This window comes from Dothidotthia symphoricarpi (genome assembly GCF_010015815.1).
Source record: "Dothidotthia symphoricarpi CBS 119687 unplaced genomic scaffold P153scaffold_3, whole genome shotgun sequence".
NCBI lineage: Eukaryota > Fungi > Ascomycota > Dothideomycetes > Pleosporales > Dothidotthiaceae > Dothidotthia > Dothidotthia symphoricarpi.
The window spans coordinates 1,510,108-1,523,507 of NW_022985010.1; the positions used below are offsets into that span (position 1 = coordinate 1,510,108).

At 53.1% G+C, this 13,400-nt stretch overlaps 9 protein-coding genes across 9 annotated transcripts; 3 read left to right on the forward strand and 6 right to left on the reverse strand.

Annotated features, from left to right (window-relative positions):
- Positions 1-33: 33 nt before the first annotated feature.
- On the forward strand, positions 34-1,062 carry P153DRAFT_420428 (Metallo-dependent phosphatase; the record flags this gene model as incomplete). The annotated part of the gene is made up of 1 exon (XM_033672242.1): positions 34-1,062. One exon carries the CDS (start codon positions 34-36, stop codon positions 1,060-1,062), a length of 1,029 nt encoding a protein of 342 aa, XP_033527978.1.
- Positions 1,057-1,965, reverse strand: P153DRAFT_308612 (uncharacterized protein). The gene is made up of 4 exons (XM_033664710.1): positions 1,913-1,965; positions 1,839-1,859; positions 1,612-1,786; positions 1,057-1,555 (listed from the first exon to the last, which is right to left on the reverse strand). The coding sequence occupies exons 1-4, from the start codon at positions 1,958-1,960 to the stop codon at positions 1,344-1,346; spliced, it is 456 nt and encodes a 151-aa protein (XP_033527979.1). The 5' UTR covers positions 1,961-1,965; the 3' UTR covers positions 1,057-1,343.
- Positions 1,966-2,466: 501 nt separating this feature from the next.
- Positions 2,467-4,032, forward strand: P153DRAFT_160263 (prephenate dehydrogenase). Its single transcript, XM_033662263.1, has 3 exons — positions 2,467-2,828; positions 2,882-3,627; positions 3,678-4,032. Exons 1-3 carry the CDS (start codon positions 2,699-2,701, stop codon positions 3,957-3,959), a joined length of 1,158 nt encoding a protein of 385 aa, XP_033527980.1. The 5' UTR covers positions 2,467-2,698; the 3' UTR covers positions 3,960-4,032.
- A 515-nt stretch (positions 4,033-4,547) lies between these two features.
- On the reverse strand, positions 4,548-6,319 carry P153DRAFT_363760 (Metallo-hydrolase/oxidoreductase). Its single transcript, XM_033667440.1, has 3 exons — positions 5,851-6,319; positions 5,151-5,786; positions 4,548-5,099 (listed from the first exon to the last, which is right to left on the reverse strand). The coding sequence occupies exons 1-3, from the start codon at positions 6,186-6,188 to the stop codon at positions 4,709-4,711; spliced, it is 1,365 nt and encodes a 454-aa protein (XP_033527981.1). The 5' UTR covers positions 6,189-6,319; the 3' UTR covers positions 4,548-4,708.
- Positions 6,320-6,543: 224 nt separating this feature from the next.
- Positions 6,544-7,609, reverse strand: P153DRAFT_160690 (uncharacterized protein). The gene has a single exon (XM_033662264.1). The coding sequence runs from the start codon at positions 7,528-7,530 to the stop codon at positions 6,847-6,849; it is 684 nt and encodes a 227-aa protein (XP_033527982.1). The 5' UTR covers positions 7,531-7,609; the 3' UTR covers positions 6,544-6,846.
- A 79-nt stretch (positions 7,610-7,688) lies between these two features.
- P153DRAFT_353925 (uncharacterized protein) lies at positions 7,689-9,044 on the reverse strand (the record flags this gene model as incomplete). Its single annotated transcript, XM_033666470.1, has 1 exon — positions 7,689-9,044. The coding sequence occupies one exon, from the start codon at positions 9,042-9,044 to the stop codon at positions 7,689-7,691; it is 1,356 nt and encodes a 451-aa protein (XP_033527983.1).
- Positions 9,045-9,553: 509 nt separating this feature from the next.
- Positions 9,554-10,084, forward strand: P153DRAFT_382028 (uncharacterized protein; the record flags this gene model as incomplete). Its single annotated transcript, XM_033670098.1, has 2 exons — positions 9,554-9,702; positions 9,751-10,084. The coding sequence occupies 2 exons, from the start codon at positions 9,554-9,556 to the stop codon at positions 10,082-10,084; spliced, it is 483 nt and encodes a 160-aa protein (XP_033527984.1).
- A 517-nt stretch (positions 10,085-10,601) lies between these two features.
- P153DRAFT_382029 (uncharacterized protein) lies at positions 10,602-11,174 on the reverse strand (the record flags this gene model as incomplete). Its single annotated transcript, XM_033670099.1, has 1 exon — positions 10,602-11,174. The coding sequence occupies one exon, from the start codon at positions 11,172-11,174 to the stop codon at positions 10,602-10,604; it is 573 nt and encodes a 190-aa protein (XP_033527985.1).
- A 533-nt stretch (positions 11,175-11,707) lies between these two features.
- P153DRAFT_353926 (60S ribosomal protein L7) lies at positions 11,708-12,812 on the reverse strand (the record flags this gene model as incomplete). Its single annotated transcript, XM_033666471.1, has 5 exons — positions 11,708-11,991; positions 12,049-12,111; positions 12,163-12,444; positions 12,630-12,739; positions 12,799-12,812. The coding sequence occupies 5 exons, from the start codon at positions 12,810-12,812 to the stop codon at positions 11,708-11,710; spliced, it is 753 nt and encodes a 250-aa protein (XP_033527986.1).
- Positions 12,813-13,400: the final 588 nt, after the last annotated feature.

Below are 13,400 nucleotides of genomic sequence, written 5' to 3' on the forward strand. Positions count from 1 at the left end.
TCTCAACACGAACACTCTCCAACAACCCAAGCCATGGTTTTCGAAGTCGTGAACCCCTGGCATAGGCCAAAGGATTTTGAACCTCTACCCCTCGCAGCACTTGTCTACCAAGCTCCCGTGAAATCGCTCCTTTTCCGAGCATACCGCGTAGCAACATGGCTGCGCTCTGCGCCTACGCCCTCAAACCCACCACTACGCGTAGTATGCATATCAGACACTCACAACCATATTCTAGACAACGTACCGCCAGGAGACATCCTCATTCACGCAGGGGATATGACGAATACTGGGAGTGTCGCCGAGCTACAACGCCAAGTCGACTGGCTTGCAAGCCTGCCACATAAAGAAATCATGGTGATTAGCGGAAATCACGATACGTATCTAGACCCACGGACACGGCCATCGCTTCAAGAAGAGCAGAGAAGTGGGAACGTGGATTGGGGGCGCGTTCACTATCTACAGCACCGGCGACTGAGCCTGACAATCACCGTCGACCCGAGAGATTCCGGCTCTAGGACACCGTTGCTGGCAGAACGACGACAGAGAAGGATACACATCTATGGCGCGCCGCAAATTCCTGCTTGTGGACCGATGGCTGTGCACGCCTTTCAGTATCCGCGAGGACAGGATGCCTGGTCAGAGACAGTGCCTGATGACACAGATATACTGATCACGCACACGCCTCCAAAGCATCATTTGGATCTTGCCGTGTCGCAGCAGGGCATCGGATGTGAGCACCTCCTGGCAGAAGTCAAGCGCGTGAAACCAAGTTTGCATGTGTTTGGCCATGTACACTGGGGGGCAGGACAGACGGTAGTGTGGTGGGACAGGACTCATGAGGCATACACTAGGGGCTTATCAGTGCAGTCGAAGTGGACTCACGGCGTGCTCAACCCACGACTATGGTGGAGTGTCGTCAGAGTGGCATACCGCGGTATGCGAGAAGTGATATGGGACCGTGTATGGGGAGGGCAAAGTGCATACACCATCATGGTCAACGCCGCCCAAACGCACGGAAATACTGGGAAACTGGGCAATGCCGTCCAGGTAGTGGACATATAGGAGCAACTTACATCTTCACAAACGCACCACAGGTAATAGTAATGTCTAAGAACGCAAAATTGCATCAAGCACAAGCACTTCATTGTCCGGAAGCCTTTTTGAACTAAAAAGGATTCTGTTGATTTACCCCGACTATCTCATTGGATAAGCCAAGCGCAACATGGAGACCAGGCGATTGCCGTTCCCCGCGACTTTGTGCTGATCAAGGTCATAAAACCATAAATCGTGCCAGACCATTCCATGCCGTATTCCACAACCGAGCCAAAGAGACGCGCACGCGCTCAGAGACGACGACCACGGCGACCACCCTTCCTCCTGGTGGAGTCGGACGGGGTGGGGGTGACGTCCTCGATACGCCCAATGCGCATACCGGCACGGGCAAGAGCACGGAGAGCAGACTGGGCGCCGGGGCCGGGGGTCTTGGTGCCGTTACCACCAGTGGCCCTGATCTTGACGTGGAGGGCAGAGATGCCGAGCTCCTTGCAGCGGGCAGCTGTTCCACAATCAGTATTCTGCCAGATACCCTGCCAAATCACCAAGTGTACGCACCGACGTCCTGGGCAGCCAACATGGCGGCGTAGGGAGAGGATTCGTCACGGTCGGCCTTGACCTTCATGCCACCGGTGACACGGGAGATGGTTTCGCGGCCGGACAGATCGGTGATGTGGACGAATGTGTCGTTGAACGAGGCGAAAATGCGGGCAACGCCGAAGACGAGCTCGCCCTGGGAACTTGTCAATTGCAGCTCATGCGTGAGCGCTGCTGTCGTGACTGACCTCGCGGACCTGGGGTCCAAGCTGCAAGCCGTTAGCTCTCGTCCGTCGCGCCGTGGCTACCATGTCTGTCTCACCTGGATGTTCTCCTGCGCACCGCGCTCGACCTTCTTCTTGGGAGGCATGTTGGCTATGTGTTGGTTGACTGGCGGTTCGTGAAGGTGACGATCGTGAACGGCGAACTTTCGGTGGGCAGTTTTCGCTTGTGCGCGGCGCCAAGTTGCTCCGGCGCCTAGCGTGCCGAGCCTCGAACTTTTCTTCGGCGCCCGACACGGCTCGTTCCTCTCCACCTCTCCAACATGGGCTGAACAGTCTCACTCTAAACACGCTCTGCAGCGTTGCAACACAACCGACAATGGAAGAGGGCAAGAGCGTTGGTATTATCGGCATGGGCGACATGGGCAAGATGTACGCCCGGCGGCTGAGCGATGCTGGATGGAAGTGAGTGCTCTCGCGCAGGAGCTCACGGGTCCCTGGACCTCACAGCTGGTAAGTCAAGCCCCCTCATATCTCCACCACATCCCTTTCTATGATGACCGTGAGTGCATTTGGCTCGAGTATGGCGCATGGCTACGCTGTTACCGTCTTGGTCGCAGTTATTAGCTGTGTTGCTGTCCATGATGTGAATTCTCGCTACCTTTATTATTACACCTCTGATCTACACCCAAACTTCATCGCATTGTTCAGACCTATCAGTTTTGGACCTTGCTAATCAGTGGCTCACAGATCATACTCGCTTTCTCCCAAGCTGACGCCTTGGCTAGAGTCAATGCCTGCGATATGCCGGACAAGTATGATAAGTTAGTAGAAGAGTTCCGGGAACGTGTAGGATAGCATCTATATACCATATCATCAATGCAAGCATGCTGAGATCACTCCAGCGCACTGTTGAAATCATGCGAAGCGGTCATGCTGTCTCTCGATGCAGCGACTACATTATTTACAGCGTCGAGGCAAAGAATATCGATGCTGTCGTGAAGGCTTTTGGTCCTTGTACGACATCTGCTGCTACTAATTAAGCTGACTTTCTCTGACTGTACATGCAGCTACCAAACTTGGAGCCATTGTCGGCGGTCAGACCTCGTGCAAAACCCCAGAGATCGAAGCCTTCGAGACACACCTGCCTGAAGACGTCAGCATCATTTCCTGTCATTCTCTTCACGGACCTGGCGTTGATCCAAAAGGACAGCCATTAGTCTTGATCAAGCACCGTGCTTCAGACGCCGAGTTCGCATTTGTAGAAAGTGTTTTCGCGTGCTTGGGATCGAAACATGTCTACCTCACCAGCGAGCAACATGATCGTATTACGGCAGATACGCAAGCCGTCACTCATGCCGCCTTTCTCAGCATGGGCGCTGCGTGGGCTGCAAACAACCAATTTCCATGGGAGACAGCCCGCTATATCGGCGGCATCGAAAACGTCAAGATGAACATCACCCTCCGCATCTACTCCAACAAATGGCACGTCTACGCCGGTCTCGCAATCCTCAACCCCGCCGCCCAGAAACAAATCAAGCAGTACGCCGAGTCAGTCACGGAACTGTTCAAGTTGATGCTCGCGGGCAACAGGGAGGAGTTGGCTACCAGAGTGCATACAGCACGTAAAGCTGTCTTCGGAGGTATCCGCGACGATGACGAACTACTTCTTCGGGACGAACTTCTCGATCAGTTCAGTCTAGGACAGATCCCGGAGAAAAGGCTGAAGAACAATCACCTCAGTCTACTCGCGATGGTGGACTGTTGGTGGAAACTCGGCATCGTTCCCTATGATCACATGATCTGCTCCACTCCAGTAAGCATATGCTCAGTATTGCACATCTTCAATAGCTAACATACGCACAGCCCTCCCGCATGTGGCTCGGCATTACAGAGTATCTGTTTCGTAAGCCTGCGCTGCTCGAAGAAGCTATCGACACGGCGATCAATGACAACACGTTCCGCGCCGACGACCTTGAGTTTACTTTCGCCGCCAGGGACTGGAGTTCGCGCGTCAGTCTGGGCAATTTCGATGGCTATCGACAGAAATTTGAGGGGATTCAGAAGTACTTTGAGCCCCGGTTCCCGGAGGCTTCCAAGGTGGGTAATGAGATGATCAAGACCATCTTGGAGAAGACCAAGTCTTAGGGAGGCTTTTTCAGTGGATGGTATAGGGAGGATTCGCTTGTGAACTCTGCTTTTAGCCGGCTGCAGAACTCTGTGGGATCGCCGATAGATTGTTTTTGATTTCTTGAGAATGCCCAACTTAGGTCTTGCAGCTTTTTTGTCTTCGTCAACCTTCTACAATGACACAACAGTTATACATTGTCGCGCTTCTAGTAGAGGCATCGATAACCTGCTCAGCCTTGAACATATACTCCTTCTCCAATCGCATCAGAAGCATCATCGTCCTCGAAATTTCTCTAGCTGTACATATATATATAACCAAATGTGGAGCCCTCGAAGCAAACAATCCCAAACTTAGCAATCAGTAACCGACCCCATGAGCAAACCTTGGAACAGAGAAGCATGATTCAGGAGATTGTTATTTGTATTGGGGATACTGAATTACAGGGTAGTGCCGTGCTGCAAAGCCAGACATGTTAAGAGCATATACTTTTGTGTATATGATTATTGGTCTAGATTTCGCGTACGACACCCAACGCCTAAGTTGAGTGAATACATCTCCACAAGTGTAACGTTATCCATACTATGGTCGAGGTAATTGGAATGATCTTGATAAAATCCACGTATTTGATAGTATAACTAACTGTATACATGGGTACCTCCCAAAACACACTCATCCGTATTTAAAGATACCATAGTTTCCAGTCCAGACACGTTAACAACTTGCCAATCATGCAAGTCCACCCTCATCACATCATCCCCCATATCAATCACTTCCCACTCTCGAATTCCTTACTCTCCCCAATATCCACCACGCCAAACACCCCAGGATCCAACCCCTTCCACTCCAGTCCCTCCTTCAGTTTCCTCGGCGGCTCAAGCACATCCTCCTCCGTAAGCACCCACGTGCCCCAATGCATGCCCAGCGCCTTCTTGCACTTTGTATCGATGAAGATGTTCACCGAGTCCTTGGGGTTGGCGTGCATAGCGCTGAATAACCAGCGCGGCTCGTACGCGCCGATGGGAATGAGGCCTAGATCAAAGGGGCCGCGGTGTGTGCCGATTTGCGCAAAGGCGGGGCACACGGGGAGGTGTGCGTATGCGGGGCCATAGTCGTCTTCGGATGCGGGCATGTCGGGGACGGTGCGGTAGCCTGTGTCGCTGGGGGTGTGTTAGGATACGATATTTCTAGGGTGGGGAGGGGTTAGTTACCCAGCGAAATACACCTTCGCGCCGCCAGCCTCGACGCTCCAACTCGCCCACAGCGTCTTGCACTTGTCGAACGGGGTTCGCGCGCTGACGTGCTGGCAAGGCAGTGCGCCGATCGTCGCTGTGATGCCCTTCCCTCCACTGCCCGTCGACGTCACGCTCACGGTGTCCAGTTTCCCGTTCTCCTGGCTGTCCAACCGCACATCTCTGCTCTCCCACCAGTCCAACTCTGTGCACTTGTCTACGCCGCACTTGTTGAACCAAGTCTTGTTCCCCAGGGGCACGAAGAAATGCGCGTCCGGGAACTTCTTCTGTATGCGCAGAGTCGTCGGGTGGCTCAGGTGATCGTAGTGGCTGTGACTGATGACGACGACATCGACAATGGGAAGGTCCTCGATTTCACATGGAGGAGGCGTAAAGCGTTTGAAGGCTTTGAAATTGACGGGCGCGCAGCAATCTTCAAATACGGGGTCGAACAGGACGCGCAGACCGTTAGGGAACTCGACGTAGTAGCATGCGTGGCCGAGCCATGTAGCTCTTAATTTAGGCGTGTTTCGGTCGGGGAGGAAAGTCGGGGTGCGGACAGGGACGGTGGGGGGTGTGGTGTCTGGCTTGTTGGATTTGCCTGTGAGTCTGCGTCTATAAAATTCACCATCAGTATCGTGTCTTGAGAGTCGAATATTCAAAAGCAAGGGAAACTCACGAGAGCATGCCCCAGAAGATCTGGTAGGCGGCGAGTTCCGTGTAACTATCCCATGGGTTCGTGAATCCTTTCCCGTTCTTCAGATGGTGCGCTTTGGCCTCTGCTTCCTTTGGCTGAGCACCAATCTGCGTTGGATTCGACACCGCAGCGTAAAGACCCGCACCAATGCCTGCACCACCTACCGAGCTCATCTTGACTGTAGTGCTAAACTTTGGATTCTGCCAGAAAGTCGATCTTGAGCCTGTGTGAGACTTCAATCCTCGATAAGTATTCAATCTTTGCGAGTTTGTCAGTAAACGTCGAAAGAATTGTACCGGTAATGATTGACGAGGCGACATGGCAGCTGATATGCACCTGGCAAAGGTACCGCACGAACTACTAAGTCCGGACGTTTTATCAACGGACAAAAAGAATCCATCTTTCCGCTTCAGAAATGGTGTCCGGCGGATGCGGAGATATCGTTGACGTAGTCGCAAAAGCCGAGCTATCGGTGGCAGGAGCTGACTGGCTATTGGCTACGATACACCTCTGCGCGGAGCCGGTCTATCTCTCTATCCGAAATGTATGTTTATTGCCTGCATGGCTTGCATGTTGTTGATTTCAATCTAGGCAGACAACTTCGTAGCTCCAGCTCGATCAAGAGGGGCTATGTCTGGCATTCACTGGTTGATGCTGCATCAACACTCAGCCACATCCATACTCCGTCACTTGTGCAAAGGCTGGGTCTAAATTTCCAAAAGCGGACATGCCGCCAACTAAATGATTGTGTTTTTTTGCTTTTGTTGTTACAAAGTTCTGCTTGATCGCAGTAATATACCGAACGATTCTTTTCCACCCTATCCCCAAAACAATGCCGAGAAGGTATGCGACCCATGAATAAAAGAAAGAGGTATTTTCCGCCTCGAGAGAAAACAAAAAGTGACGCCCATCATTGATCTTGTGCCATTAATTACAACCGACTAGGGCGAAAAGGCAGAGATCCAAACGGTAAGCAAGTCATGACCAAAACGTGAGGGAAAAAGCCCAGCGGTGCTGCTCTCCTGCTAGACGCGAAGACTCGGGTATCGCATATGCAGGCGTCGTGAGCAAAGCAGACTTGTCGAAAGACCGGAGCGGGGAGCGGTGTGGCATACCACTAACCAACTCCAATGAAGAAACCATTAACCGATGCAGTGTAACCTTCAGAACCATTCTTGAGGCGCAGCGCTGAACAAAGAAACAATCGTAACGTAGAAGGAAGCACAAAGCCAAACAATCAAAACCGAGCCTGTTAGAACCAGAAACCATTGCTTGGTGGCACAAGGCCAAAGGGACAAGACGCCAAATTCCCACAATTTCGCTCAACTCACCCAAAAAAAGAAAAAACCCCAAGACCGACCAATATCTAAAGATGAAAGGAATAAAAACTGACAAACGAAGACCCCAAAACAGGATCGTGAAGTCTATGATGCAAAATGATCGCAGGCAATATGCGTTTTCGTCAGATCCGGAGTGGCGGGGATATGCGTACAGATAGCGAGAAGAATGGATCGACTTTGCGCTTCGGGAGTTTTGGATCAGTTGGTCCAAAGTTTGCATGGAGCAAATATCGACCAAAGGGTATCCGGTGACCGTACAGTTCAAGCATGAACTACGGATCCAGTGGAACGATTGAGAAAATGAACAATAACTTTTGGACATATGAATCGCTGAGTTGAAATCGGAAGTCGAATGCGTATCCGTAAAAAGTGAAAGAAAAATTGAGATGCGCTACGTTGAGCCTACGAGTGAGGCCGGAATGGTTCGGCAGTCTGTTACATCCTCAACGGAGGCACAGGATGCCGGAGGCGGCTTGTCGATTACACAGCAACAGCCTGGGGGCCATAGGCATGGGCCATGTAGTATGGCTGATGCCTCTGTGAACAGTAACCGCAGCCACAGTTAGCGCCGTGCTGGTTCCAGACGGAGGTGTTGTACTGTGGGGTGTACGCGGGCGGGCCATAATTGGACGGCTGCTGGTGTTGCGTCTGAGGTGGCGTGGGCTGAGACATGGGTGGCGGGAAGCCGAACATGGTGCGACGCGAGTACCCCTCGCTTGGAGCCCAAGTGCCCGTCGAACCGTAGTACTCTGGAGTAGTGGGTCCTGTGGTCGGTGCAGATGCAGGGGAGTGATCGCTCGATGACCTCCAGGGATCGTACTGGGAGTAACTAGGAAGATTGTACGATGACTGCGCTGACTTGGGGGTGTACTCGTACTGTGGCGGGTTGTATGCCTGCTGCATCGGCAGCGCAGGAAGTGGCTTGTTGTGGTTGAGGCTACGTCGGTGCACAGATGTGTTGATGGGGCTGAGCTTGTTGCTTCGGCCAGCGCGGGCAACGGCGAGGCCCTGGTACTCCTTCCAGTGCTCGGACCAAGTCCGCCATCCTTGATGTTCCGAAGGATCGCGGTGGAGCTTGTAGTCGATGGCGTTCAGCCACTCCATTTCCAGACGGTTCAGTTCTCCAACAGGGATGCCGCTGACTTCCGACCAAGAGCGGTTGATGAAAGTGTTGTCATCAAGGAACTTGCTGCCCAGCACCAGTGCAATGGTAAGAAGACGGAACAAATGGTGGTCGATCTTCGGCTCGCCTGCCAGCATAGGCATCCGGGTGGACAGGTAGAACATGCTGAGTAGGATGGTCGCAGAAGGCAGGCGCGTTGCGCAAAGGACCTGGTGCACCCACTTTCGGAACGACTGCGGCGCCATGCGTCCTGGGGTGATGACTTGCAGAGCGGTCTCGCAAACGAAGTCAGTCATGACGTCCATGTCATAGTCCAGCTTGGCAGACACGCCTCCAACAGGCTTTTCTTCCTTTGCAGGCTGATGTGCGCGCTGATTGTACTCTTGAGCGCGCTGCTCTTGTTCGGTCAAGCGCATGGACGGGAGCATGGTGGCTCCTGTGGATTCGTAGAAGGAACTTGGGGGTGGCAGGCTGGGCGGCGCATTGCTAAGGTAGGTGCCAGCCTGCGGATACATGGGCGGCATGGCCATGGCGAGCTGGCCGTAGCGGTCTGCGAAGCCGTAGTCATCGTCCTGTTGCCGAACAGCAGGTTGGCTAGCATAGGCACTCTGCTGGTAGGCCATGTTTCCACATGCAGAGTGGTAGCTTGGCACGAACTCTGGAGGCGTGAGGAGCTGCCGCGGCAGATTATGACGGGGGTAGAAGGACGGCATGGTGACGGTGGTGGACTACTGCAGAAGAACAAAAGAGGCTGGCACAGCACCTGTGGGTAGTGTCAGCAGCGGCTCATTGACGTGCAGCAAGTACAGGAGATGATTGGACCACGATGGCAGGCTTGTGGGACGGTGTGCAACGTACAGTCTCTTCGTTCTAAACCGCAAGGGGTGGTGAGCGGACGCTCTGTGTTGAGTCTACCGACGCTCTAATAAGTTGCGCTCATACACAAAAGAAGGCGGTGGCTCAGAAGGAGTGTTTGGTGTTTGGAGCAATCGAGAGAAACGGCGAGCGGTCTCAAGAGCAGCGTCTCAGTCAGACAGTGCTGTGCTCGTCGACGACAACGTGAGGCGCAGGCCGCAGGTGAGTCGGGGCAAGACTGGTGTCGCAGCTGAGACGGCGGTTAGGCGATGCGAGGTGTGCCTCGAGATCAGCAGCGGTCGAGGCGTAGGCGACGATGACTGAAACGCAAGACCAGGGCGAGGTCTAAGTGAATAGATCGCCTGTGATGCGAGGTCGATGGCGTGTCACGGATGAGCAGGGCCGAAGCCTGGGTGGTGTCGTGACCTGGGAGGCGTGGAGTGGAAGGAGCAACGCGCCAGAACCCAAACAAACGGATGGAAAACCCAAGCCCGAGCCGAGTGATGAACCAAATCGGTGAGTAGGGAGGAGGTGGCGAGGCGGTCGTGATTTGTTGGCAGGTAGCGAACCAGAGTTCCGTCGGTGGTTTCCGGGCCAAACAAAATTGGACTACCAGACGAGTGCAGCACTGCCGCAATCAGTTTGCACGGCCGACGTCAACAACCGCGAGGAGCCAGCGCCAGGTGAAGGTGTTGCGCAGCTGACGAGCCGCCGTATTTCCCGGGGCTGGACGAGGATTGTCCGAGCGCGCAAGCAGTTGCCAATGGGGGATCAGCCCGCGGTAACGAGACAGTCGGTGGCTCAACGGCAACAGTCGCTACGAACAACGCCGGCAACAACGGGGACAGAACGCGGAGAGAGGAGAGCAGAGGATGGAGAGGTGGAGGTGGAGAGGTGAAGAAAAGGGAACTGGACAGGCGCGGGTGGCAGTATCGATGCTGATTGCCCGGCGTGCGTGAAGCCGCGAAGCGAAGACCCCAAGCCTTCAGACGCACATGCGCCTGCGTAATAATCGTTGACTTTAGGGGGCCGTCTATCCACTCATCTCTGCTATGCTATGAAATCTCTGCCCCTTCCAGTCTAGTCCGTCATAACTCGCACACATCGCGAAGCGCGGCCACTACTCTGCTCTGTGCCCAGTGCGCTGCATTTCCTGCGTCGTCAGGCACAAATTGCTGCACGCTCTACTGCTTTCCATGCCGCAAACCAATGAACGCTGTCAGGGACCATCTTCTGACCCTCCACGAGAGCGAGCCACGTATCTCGTGGGTGGGTTTTCTGGTGGCCTTGGTTCGCCGTCGAAACCGGCTGCCGTCCCCAACCTCATTAAATGGCCATGCCCGTTTGGCCACGCTGCAGCGCAAGGGTGGTTGGCCTACCACCACCAGACCCTTCGGCCCAGTTCACCATGATACCTAGTGCTCCAGCTCGTGCAAATATAGAGCCGGACCGGGGACACGAGAGGCAAGATTGCAGTCCCCCCAGCACACAGATTGCTCTTTGTTTTGATTGTCTGCTCTCGGCTGGCTGCTGAATCTGTCCGAGCAAGACAGTGTGCCAATATGTCCGCTTCTCCAGTCTGTCCGCATGGACACTCGAGACCCCGTTTCCTGCCGTAGCCCGCGGTCGAGGAAAATATGGAACCCACGGCATCTGGCCCAAGGCAGCAAAATTCTGTCAGACGGGCACCTGCGCCATGCTCTGGTGTCCACCAGGCGGGGCCTTGTCCCACTGGCTCCGACATCGTGCAGCGTGATGATGAGGGGTGAGCGGCTTGGATCAGTCCAGCCTCTGCAAATCGGGCAAACCCCAAACGTCGTCGCAGCGGAGTTGACGTCGGCGGTGAGGCCGGTCAGCAGCGCTTGCGTCAAACATAGCACGTTGGTGAGCGTCATGCATACCCGCGGCCTTCCACTTTCTGCTGGCGCATCCCACCAAAACGCAGAAACATCGTCAAATCGTTGTGGCAATCCCAGCCGTCGGCGCATGTCGTGCATCTGGCCCGCCACTCTCCGTAATCAAGCGCCCACGTGAAAGGAAAATCGTTTGTTGGTGACGACTTTGGACGGTGAAGCCTGACCCAACAATACCTTGTCGTTGTGATTGGTGCGGCTCAACGTCCAAGTCACGTCCAGCAACTACCACACCTTCACGCAGGCGACAAGAAATTTCGCTCTCAAGGTTACGTCGTGCTGATTCATATTGTGATAACTCTATGGTGGTGACGGACAAAGGTCACAGCACATGTCTAAACGACCACGTAATATCCTTCGTACCGCATATATTCGGCTTGGCTCGACTTTTACGCACTTTCGGCGGTAGGTCGGGGACACGGCTCTCAAGCCCAGCGTCGTGTTACAGGTGACAGACCGTGCCGGCATGCCGTACATCTCGGTTCTCATGCTACACGTGAACTCGTTCTTCGTGATCTTTTTCCCAAACGCCGCTGCAATGCATTCCCGTGGTATATTCCGTGTAGCGTTCCGGGCACCAAACAATGACCCGTTCACAAATATTGCACTTAGTTCATCTGCCTGATCAAGTCGTTGATCAGGTCTTCTCTGTTGCCTAGATCACCACCTTCGATGAAGTGCTTGAACTTCCTCTTGCGGAAGCCGCCGGTAGGGCTGTTGAGCTTGAATGGCCACAGGAAGTTGGATGCCTGCTTGAAGTTGGGACCAACGGTGTAGATCTCGTGGATCAAATCCTCCATGCAGATCATGCCATACTTCCCAAGGTTCTGCTCGATGATCTCGTTGTCAGTCAAAGGAAGGCGTTGCTTCTCAATCTTGCCGTAACCACGCTCTGGACGAAAAGTTAGTAATCTTTATCAACTTTATGATGAAACTTGGTCCCACTTACTGTAGATGAGTTCACGGACCGACTTCTGGTTGGGGTACCCGTAGGCAATGAAAGGTTCAACAACTATAACATGTGTCAGTTATGATACTTTGGCTCATCACTAAAATCACTTACTCTTCAACATCTCTGTAGTCGCCTTGGTAAGCCTGATGAACACGCCATTGTTGATCTGGAGCAGACGGAGAAGCTGCAGCGTCTTGCGCTTCTTGGGGTCAATCTTGTTGATACCCTTGATGCGAACGACGAAGACAAGCTTAGGCTCCGCAGGAACGTAGAGGCTATCACTCTTCTTGGCTTCACGCGACAATCGGATGGTTTCCCTCTCGGCGTCGCGGTATTCCTTCACGTACTTCTCAGCCCGTGTGAAGATGACTTCTCGCTTCTTCTTGTTCTTCTCTGCCGCATGTCAGCTCTGTCCGTGGTAGTGTAAAGTACCATGAAGCTCGAATAGGGCGACTGCATCATTCCCGAAAGATGGTTAACAATTCGACAACATTGACCGTAGTCTAGCCGATAGTGTGGTAGTTATAATCATCGTAGTCGCCCTGTCCGAGTCTTCACAGCACATTGGAATGTCGTACCTCGCTTCTCCTTCGTCGCAATCGCACGGTCCTCGCGAGCTTTCTCCTGCGACTTGCGCTTCTTCAATAATGTCTCGGGGACGAGAATGTCATTCTGCGTCGGGACACTTCTGGGGGGATAGTTAGCAATTGATAATGGGAGACGCAGACGCGCAATGGGCGGACTTACGACTTGGACGCCATATTGAGTGCAGCGTTGTCCGTCAGGTCAAAGTTGAAGAAGCTCGAAAGTTCTGATTTTGCCGAATTGTTAGCGTCTTAACTAGCTGACTTCGTATTAGCGTGGCCGGGCTTCTACTCCACCCAAGTGCGCCGTTGATGTACCCAGAACATCAAGGAATGTTGCAGTCTTGGCTTTGTCTGTTTTGTGACGGATGTCTCGATTGTTGAAGTTAAGTTTGTTGTTGCAAGCTTTTACCTCTCTCCACTGACTCGAGATCGCAACGATAATGTACAACACATGTAAAGTAAACTCCATACTTCCAACCCGTCTTCAATGCCTTTTTCTCTACTGTCACCAATATATGGGAGGTTATGCAGTCTATCCATGACCTGGTTTTCTCTCGTAGTATTAAATTAGAAGAAAGTTGGCTTGTAAACCTATCAGTTCTCACCATCGCTAACACTATCTTCTCTAAGATAATATCCCCCAGGTTCAGTTTTGCCTATCAATCTCTTCCAGGACAAAAACCGTTCGACATCAAGATAAAAACATGATAACACCACTGCAACACCGTGCCGCAATCAGGAACTTTCTTTGGAGCCAGAAGC

What these genes read in the sequence shown, in the direction of transcription:
- P153DRAFT_308612 (XM_033664710.1), bottom strand. Translation starts at nt 1,960, where the DNA reads ATGCCTCCCAAGAAGAAGGTCGAGCGCGGTGCGCAGGAGAACATCCAG. An exon ending in TTGGACCCCAGGTCCGCGAG is followed by an intron (nt 1,787 to 1,838) that starts GTCAGTCACGAC and finishes ACAAGTTCCCAG; the next exon opens with GGCGAGCTCGTCTTCGGCGT. An exon ending in GTTGGCTGCCCAGGACGTCG is followed by an intron (nt 1,556 to 1,611) that starts GTGCGTACACTT and finishes ATTGTGGAACAG; the next exon opens with CTGCCCGCTGCAAGGAGCTC.
- P153DRAFT_160263 (XM_033662263.1), top strand. Translation starts at nt 2,699, where the DNA reads ATGCTGAGATCACTCCAGCGCACTGTTGAAATCATGCGAAGCGGTCAT. An exon ending in CGTGAAGGCTTTTGGTCCTT is followed by an intron (nt 2,829 to 2,881) that starts GTACGACATCTG and finishes CTGTACATGCAG; the next exon opens with CTACCAAACTTGGAGCCATT. An exon ending in ACATGATCTGCTCCACTCCA is followed by an intron (nt 3,628 to 3,677) that starts GTAAGCATATGC and finishes ACATACGCACAG; the next exon opens with CCCTCCCGCATGTGGCTCGG.
- P153DRAFT_363760 (XM_033667440.1), bottom strand. Translation starts at nt 6,188, where the DNA reads ATGTCGCCTCGTCAATCATTACCGGTACAATTCTTTCGACGTTTACTG. An exon ending in ATCTTCTGGGGCATGCTCTC is followed by an intron (nt 5,787 to 5,850) that starts GTGAGTTTCCCT and finishes TGAATTTTATAG; the next exon opens with ACGCAGACTCACAGGCAAAT. An exon ending in GCGAAGGTGTATTTCGCTGG is followed by an intron (nt 5,100 to 5,150) that starts GTAACTAACCCC and finishes ACACACCCCCAG; the next exon opens with CGACACAGGCTACCGCACCG.
- P153DRAFT_160690 (XM_033662264.1), bottom strand. Translation starts at nt 7,530, where the DNA reads ATGTCCAAAAGTTATTGTTCATTTTCTCAATCGTTCCACTGGATCCGT.